This window comes from Capsicum annuum, chromosome 6 (genome assembly GCF_002878395.1).
Source record: "Capsicum annuum cultivar UCD-10X-F1 chromosome 6, UCD10Xv1.1, whole genome shotgun sequence".
Lineage (NCBI taxonomy): Eukaryota > Viridiplantae > Streptophyta > Magnoliopsida > Solanales > Solanaceae > Capsicum > Capsicum annuum.
In genome coordinates this window covers 188,907,467-188,916,147 of record NC_061116.1, presented here as the reverse complement: position 1 = coordinate 188,916,147, position 8,681 = coordinate 188,907,467, and the positions used below count along the sequence as shown (strand labels likewise).

The window sequence follows — 8,681 nt, the reverse complement described above, 5'->3', positions numbered from 1 at the left end:
TATCTAATGGAGAATGCCAGAGAGCTTGATAACTTTAAAGAACAGAAACACCCAAATATATGATTCAGAAATCATCAGGGTGATCATAGAATGTGCACTTATGCTGGTTGGTACAGACAAGTGCGCATGGAGTATACGAGGAAGTTTACTCTTGGATGGTCCAATTTAGTACATTGAATGTATATAATTGTGTGATTGCTGATTACATAGCCTATATATTTATCTCTTTAGTTTTCTTTGTTGTTTGCCTTCAGTGTAAGAAGAATATAGTATTTCCCCTTAATAGATGGTTTAGTAGTTCCATGTGCTTTCATCTTGTAGACTTATAACTACTTGGTAATTACTATAAAATTATCTTTGAGTTGTCAAAAAGAAAAAATTACATATACCTTCAAAAGTAAACATGTATTTGAAGTCATAATCTGCCTATACAAAGCATATTAAGCCCAAATTGAACTGAATATGCAGGAAAAGTCTAATGTTTTGGTGCATAGAACTTACTTTACGAGGGTGGCTCTTCACAATTTCAACAGCCTTTTCATTACTCAAGTGCTCCCATAGACCATCAGAAGCAAATATGAGGAAGGAGTCATTTGGATGTAGAGGATGTTTTAAAATTGATGGAGTAGCCAACAGGATAGGCATATTAACGGGTTCAGAGACTCTGAATTTTCCATTTATTGGTTCCCTACAAAACTTTTTGTGTTTAAGATAAACATCACCAATGGATCTTGAGACCTGCAGTCAATTTTGGAGACTGGTTATTAAGACATAAGTTACAGACTAGAGAATGAATTCTAATTTTTATCCATGAAAAGCAACAATTGTGGAACTTCAATCCAAAAACATGCCATACAGGTACAAACTGATCAATAATAGACTAATGACGTTCTCAGCTAAAATGAAACCTCTTTATTCTACCAATAAATTTTTCTTTAAAACACGAAGTCATCTTGAAAGTTAAAATCTGTTTTGCTACACAAAATTCAGTTTACTTCAGATCATTATTACACCATATGGCCAGCCATACATAACATGCTAATCCTCCAGCAAAAAGAAGGTTGACGGAAACTCAATTATATACTGTAAGTGACAATAGCAATAACATCATTCCCATCAAACTTGGCTATTATAGATGCTGATAACACATCAAAGCTTCAATACATATCCTTTACACTAACCAATCATAGGAATATGGGAGATGCAGGAGAACTTGGAAGGTTTTTTCATAATTTAATAACAAGAAACTTTTCTAATAGTTGGCCTTACCTGAATTATTCCTTTTACCCTCCAAACACCATGTCTAAGAACAACAATTTGAGGATCATTTGGATGTAAATCTTTTAGCTCCCACCTAATAGACTCAATGTTCGCATTATGCTCCGTTGATAGCTGTATGGCAGCAATTTCCCCTGTGTTTCCAACCTTCTTTCCAAGGACTACTCGAGAGTCACCAAGATTTGCTACAAAAAGTGTTTGTTGATATATAGCTCCAACCAGGCAGCATGACCCCACTGTCGCTAGCTGTGGTCGAGAAATCCAATTTTCTGAAACAACAGAAGTAAACCCTCTCTCTGTCTCAAGAAAGGCCCTTTGAATTGTCTCCTCTGTGACGACACCATTTCCTTCCGCTGATATTGCTGCATTAAGAGTAAAAATGCATGAAGCCACTACAAAGCTCTCATTTTTCTAATGGTCAATATCCAATACATTTTGTCATCCTCAGGGCTTTGGTCTAGTACTAAAAAGAATGCAGTGCATAACGTGTGCCATTGACTCCTCGGGATTTCTCCATTATCAAGAAAATATATCTAACATATTTCGTCGTTTCAAAAATTTGAGGACAAAGGAGCATCATGAAAACTTGAGCCCTGGTTTTAGGAGTTTGGGAGTTAGAGATGGTAATGGAACAGAAGGTCCAAATGAAGACCAGCCCACAATAATACGTCACATGATCACATTAGCAAATTAGAAGGCAGAAATTTCTAGAAAATAATTTAGGTAGCTTTTCGCTCTAAGTTCTTTATTTAAGCAATTAAACCCAAATTGACCTTGACTAGAAAGAGAAAAAGAATTTAAGGAAATGCCTCTCTTAAAAAATTCCATACGCCCTACTCATCAAAAACCTGCAGAGAAAGTACCTTAAGAGTTAGAATTTTTGTAACAAGGATTCTCAAGAGTTGATCTTTTTCAATTGTACAATGCAACTGCTACCAGACATGTTGATCTTTTTCAATTTACTAAAGTTCTAGACAGAAATGTGCCCAAATAAAGTGAAAGAACACAAAATTTTCATATAACTGAGCAAGTGCCCTTTTTTAAGTTTTTTTGGTCAAATAGGTTCATTTAAATTTTAAAGGTCAATTCTAAGTTCATGTTCAAGTTAATAAACATAACATCCCTTCTCATTAAAGCTCAGGCATTCACTTTCCTAGTAGAAGCCAGTGTCTTGGGGTTAATACGGAATCCACTCAAGGACCCCCTTCGCACCCTGTAACTTCAACTAATTAGACTTGGGGCTAGTCTTTCCTCATTCTTGAATCAAACTCCGCCATTTAAATCAACCTATCGTAATTTAGGAATGAGACACAATCTTTTTTTACGACAGTGGTGTCTAGGCCAGCTTGTGGCGCATCTCGGCTAATTCCAATGGGTACCTGCCACCTCCCACCAACAACAACAACACCAGGTAACTCTGTCCACCAAGGCTAGAACGGATGGAAAGAAAATCATCCAGCATTATTGTCTTCGTTGGGATTTGAACCTGCGGCCTCATAGTTCTCAACCATTTCATTGACCACTAGGCCACACCCTTGGATCCTTGGGGTTCAACTAAAGTTTGTCTACATAGCAAATGTGAATTTTTTTTACCGAATAAAACAGACAAAAATTGGAAATTACTACACATTAATTAAGAAGAAGAAAAAAGACAAAGAAGATGAACCTTGGAAATGTTGAAATAAGTGATCACAAACATAACGAGCAGTCTCAGGGCCACCATGACCATCATAAACACCAACAAAAGTTCCAAATGGACCAGACTCAATCTGACTCTGATCCTCTAAAACTTGATTAGCTTGCACAATTGCCATGGAGAATTCCCCACTCCCACAGTTACCAATGTCATGAAACCACAACAATCCATCTTTCCCAAATCCACCATTGGAACTTTCACCACCCCTAATTTCACTTCTTCCAGCACCACCACTACATTCACTGTAACTCAAACATCTTGGAAGGAAATTCATCAAATCCAAGGTTCAAGAATCCCACATGGAGCTAACCCCAAGTCAATAAAACTTCAAGAATCCTCGTACCCAACTTTCTAACTTGGGAACCACCCCAATTCAAGAACTTCAAGAATCCTAGTACCCAACTTCCCAATTTGTAAACTACCCCAAGTCAAGAGAAATTCAAGAATCCTAGTACCAACTCAAGTCAAGAGAACTTCAAGAATCCTAGTAACCAACTTTCCAATTTGGAAACTACCCAAGTCAAGAGCTTCAAGAATCTTAGTACCCGAACTTCAAGAATCAAAGTACCCAACTTTCCAATTTGGACATCAAGTCAAGAAAAATTCAAGAATCCTAGTACCCAACTTCCCAATTTGGGAACTACCCCAATTCAAGAACTCCACGAATCCTAGAATCCAACTTTCCAATTTGAAAACTACCCCAAGTCAAGAACTTTGAGAATCCTAGCACCCAACTTCCCAATTTGGAAAGTACCCCTAACCCCAAGTTAAGAAAACGTCCAAGAATCCTAGTACACAAATTCCTAATTTGGAAACTACCCCTAATACCAAGTGAAGAAAACTTCAAGAATCCTAATATTCAACTTCCCAATTTGGAAATTACAACCTCAATTATGTTTTCTTGAAACAATACAAGTGTTTTACTTTAGAGGGGTGGGGCGTGGAGGACAGTTACATACAGATGTGCATGTACATACATATATATAGGAGTAAAGTTAAGGGGAAAGGGGAGAATGGAGGGGGACCAGAAGGAAGTGGGAAGTGTTGGTTGGAGGAGGAACACCAAATAGAATGTGCCTCATTCTTATTTTGTCGGCTGCTCATTTCATGGTCTTTGTAATTGTATACGTATTCTCATTGATTGTTATACTCCTCCCTATCAAAATCCTTCTCACTCAATTTTCTTGAGACACAACAAACCACAAGGGGTCGTTTGGCAAGTGGTTAAAGTTATGCAAGTATTATGATACATGAATTATGGTTGGGAAGAAATTTATATAAAAATTAAGGATAAAATATTTCTCAATTTTATAATTAGAGTGTATATATATATTTTTTGTTAATAAAAGTAGTGCATATATATATATATATATATATATATATATATATATATATATATCTTTGTCATTTATCAAATGGTGCAGGTATATATATCCCACTGTATAATGAATAGGAAATATTTGCTCGATTTCAGAGTCTTATGTGATAAGAAAGCGTCACCGAAATTTTAAGACAAGTTATATAGAGAGTAATAGTTAGAGCGATTATATTATATGAGGCAGAGTATTGGAAAGTCATGAACTCTCACATTCAAAAGATAAAAGTGGAGAGATGAGGATATTGTGATGGATGTGTGGATATATTGAGAGAGATACGATTAAAATGAGGATATCCGAAACAAAATGAGAATGACTTCGATGGAAGACAAGATGTGGAACCAAGGTTGACATGGTTAAGATATGTGATGAGGAACTGCACGAATACCTTAGTGGGGAGGTGTGAGAGGTTGATTAGGATGGATTTACGAGAGATAGAAGTTGACCAAAGAAGTATTGAGAAGAGGTGATTAAACATGACATGATGCAATTATAACTTACCAAGGTGATTAGATGGGAATAAAGGTTTGGAGGACGTGAATTAGGATAGAATGTTAGTAGAAACGGGTGTGTTCATACTAGCAGATACGAGTGTATTGTTTGGCCTTACTAATAATCGTAGGACTATTCTTATAGTTTCTTGTTTCTTCAATTGTTGTAACTATCTATTGTTTTAGTATAGTGTATAGTTTGAGTAGAGTATTATTTTGTTGTAATACTATTTTACTATTTCTTGTTTTTATACTATCTATTGATTTTTTACTTTACCTCACCTCTAAGGTAAAGATACGGTCTATATTCACTCTATTCTTCTCAGACCCCATTTTGTGGGACTGCACTGCATATGTTGATTTTTGTTATATTTTTTAATTTCAAAAATATTACAAGACTTTAAAAAATTATTACCTAACCCAACAAAAAAGTCACAATCCTTCTTCATTTGGTGTTCGATATTCATAATTTGAGTTTGATTTAATTCAGATTCGTGTCATGTGGGGTTCATTTAGAAAATCTCTTTTCCTACTAAAATTTTTTCATTCTCAAAACTTGAGATCGAGACTCCTAATTACGAGAGCAAGAGATATAAAATATATTATCATAGTCTTATACGTAGAAACATATCTTTTAACGTTAGTAGAATTAATCTCTCTGTATGGACTGTTTGTTTCTATGACCGGTTCTTTTTAAACCAAAAAACTAACCTAATAAAATTTTGTATATCATAGATCAAGCTGAAAAAAACCTGTTCATGCAACAACTAAACCTAGGACTAATTCCACATTATATTATATATATATTGAATGTTTCCTTTCAAATTCAACTAATTTTGAAGTTTGTTCTAAGGTAGATCGAGAAACTATTCTTCTAAGTTCTATGTTTATTTTCAATTTGAATCCTACAAAAGGTTTTATATTTTGTTTGCAGTTTTTGAATTTTATCTTTTATGAATTTTCTGCAAACGAGTCATGTAACTAAAATATAAGTAATATCTATATATCTATAATATATTAAAAGTGTGAAGACCCTTCGAAAAGTGATTTGAACTTTTTGCCCTTCATTAAAAGACTCTTTTTTAGACAAAATTGTTTTTTCACTATTTTCTTCAATTTATTATTTAATTATTATTTATTAACTAGACTTCTGAAATATATGGGACTCTGAAAATATATGAAAAGAGAATCAATTAATATTTTTCTTTATACTGATCAATTAAAAACATACTCCTAAAATACAATAGAAAAATACTCCATAGAAATTTGTATATATTGACCTCTTTATCGTATTATTTTTTCTACACAAACTTTTCAATTAATTCCTTCCAATAATTTAGCCTCGAAGAATTCTCAAATTTCAAATGAAGACCATCACCACTGTTGTGCTTAAGCTAGATTTGTATGGTGAAGAACATGCTAGAGAAGTTGAACAATCTATTCGTCAATTTAAACGTAATTCATTTTAATTAATTAAACATCATTATGTGTAGATTAGTTAACAAGAAATTTTTGGGAAAGATTAGGTTTAATCAAAATATGAATGTCGATCGGCTTAACAAATTTTTTGGTAAAGGTTAGGTTTAATTAAATAAATTCTCCAAAAGATGTTGAATTTAATTATTGTATTTATCTTTATTATTTAAACAAATATCTTATTTAGTGTAATATTTAAACTCAATAAAGTGAGGTACACGTGCGAGGCGCGTACACCTAAACTAGTATATATATAAAAGAAAACTTAGGCCTAGACAAGATGCCTCGTGTCAAGCTATTAAATCAGCCACCTGATAATTTTTAAGATAATATTTAATATTGTTGTAATAAAAAATTAAAATTAAAAAATATTAGAAAGTTAGAAACTTTCAAAAGATGCAATAAATTTAAAAATAAAAAAACATGGGTCATTTCAAACAACTTTTTAACCCAATAAAAAGGATCCAGTAAATTTAAAAAAAGAAACTTAGGCCTAGACAAAACTTTTATTAAACATATAATAAAATCTTTATTATATATAAGACTTTTATTAGCTTAACTCTAGCAACCGTAGTTGAGGAGTTCTAAATAAACTCTAACTATTTCAGAATAATAGTACTAATAATAATCTATTAATAAATAATAATAGAACCCATAATATTATGTTTAGGATGATATATTTAACAAAAAATATTAAACACAATATAATAATAATCTATCTCTATATATATAAAAGCAAACAAAAAGTAAGATAAGAAGTCAAGTGACAGCACAAGAATAAGTCAAATGACAATCTTAAGACAAAGTTAAAAATTATGTAATAAAATATATTTAGGTATAGTTTATTTAAATATTAATAGCATAAAACTAGAAATTTACAATTGAAGAGTTATAAATGAACTCTTACTATTTTATTGACTAATTCCTTAAAATTGTTATAAAATATATTTGAATACATTCAATGTAGTAGTAGTACAAAGTAAAGTGATGTAGAAATAATAATTCAATGAAAATAGTTTTAAAAATTTACACATTAGGAGTTGAAATATTACGTAGAAGTAATAACTAATAATGATGATAAGAAATAATAATATTATAGTTAAATGGATAAGGAAGAGAAATAAATTTATTCCTCTTTTATTTTGTTAGTGCTTAATATAAAAAATATGGATTAATCTCATTGATTTCAAATATGCCTTTTAATTCAAATATATATTTAAGAGAACCATGTCAAATTTGAAAAAGATAAAGATAAGGCTATTTGAATTTAAATATTTCTCTTAGTTCAAATATATGTTTAAGATAAGCATGTTAAATTTGAAAAATATAAGGATAAGAATATTTGAATTTGAATTTTTAAATGAAAATTGAATTGGAATAGAATTCTTCCTTCTTAATCTCTTTCATATGTATATTCACTCTTATCTTGATATGTAGTGTTAAGCTTTGTTCTCTCTCTTTGTTATTGATTTCTGATTATTAGATTTGTTTATGAATTTACTTATTATACTCTTTATTTCTAAAAAAAAAATTCATTTGTTTTGACATTGCTATTTTTCTATGCAGATGATGATGTTTAACAATTATGTTTTTTATATTCGGGTCTGAATTCAAGTAAGTGATATTTTTCATATGATTTTGTAAAAGTAATTAAATATATCCTTAAAATTTTTAATACATGATGTTAGACTAAGTAATTGTTATTTTAAGTAAACTTTGATTATTAGGATTCAAGTTTGAATTGTGATCGATGGATATAATTATTATCTATAACTTTAAAATTTTGCGCTTATGAACAACTTTTACAGTTCATGGCAAAGCAGATTGCAGATTCCGAAATGGTTGGAGAAAATTCAAAATAAATAAATTTTTTTTTACAATTTTTAATATCTTAACTCAATTATTTTTAAGGTGAAAATAAACTATTTTATAATAGAAGTATTAATGAAAGATAACGAAAAGACGATAAAAGTATAAGTAAAAAAAATAGATATTTTTAAATATTTTTTGTAAATTAACTAAACGGAGAGAACTAGCTTAGCATGAATAGGAAATAAAAGTAAAAAGTAAATGTCAATATATTAGAAGAAATTTACATATTATAATTTTTTTCTTAGAATAAAACTCATGATTTTACTTTCTACTTTAAAATTTAAATTCAAAAATTTGTACATGCATTATGGAATTCATTTTAGTTATAAAGACATGTTAATAATTTTTTTCAATTTGATTTATAAAATAACAAAAAAATTTAAAATTAAATATATGAGATAAATTCATATTTTGATAGATGTGAAAATATTTGACTTATATTTTAAATTATAACTACTTCTAACGAACTAAATTATTTTGAAGTCTTCTTTT

The 8,681-nt window shown here is 30.7% G+C and overlaps 1 protein-coding gene across 1 annotated transcript in view; it reads right to left on the bottom strand.

Moving 5' to 3' along the window:
• Positions 1–4,162, bottom strand: part of LOC107872820 (probable protein phosphatase 2C 42) — a 15,547-nt gene extending 11,385 nt beyond the window's left edge. Inside the window, 3 exon segments of the mRNA XM_016719436.2 lie at positions 502–738; positions 1,270–1,640; positions 2,945–4,162. Coding sequence (XP_016574922.2) covers positions 502–738; positions 1,270–1,640; positions 2,945–3,248 — 912 coding nt within the window. The 5' untranslated portion in view covers positions 3,249–4,162.
• Positions 4,163–8,681: the final 4,519 nt, after the last annotated feature.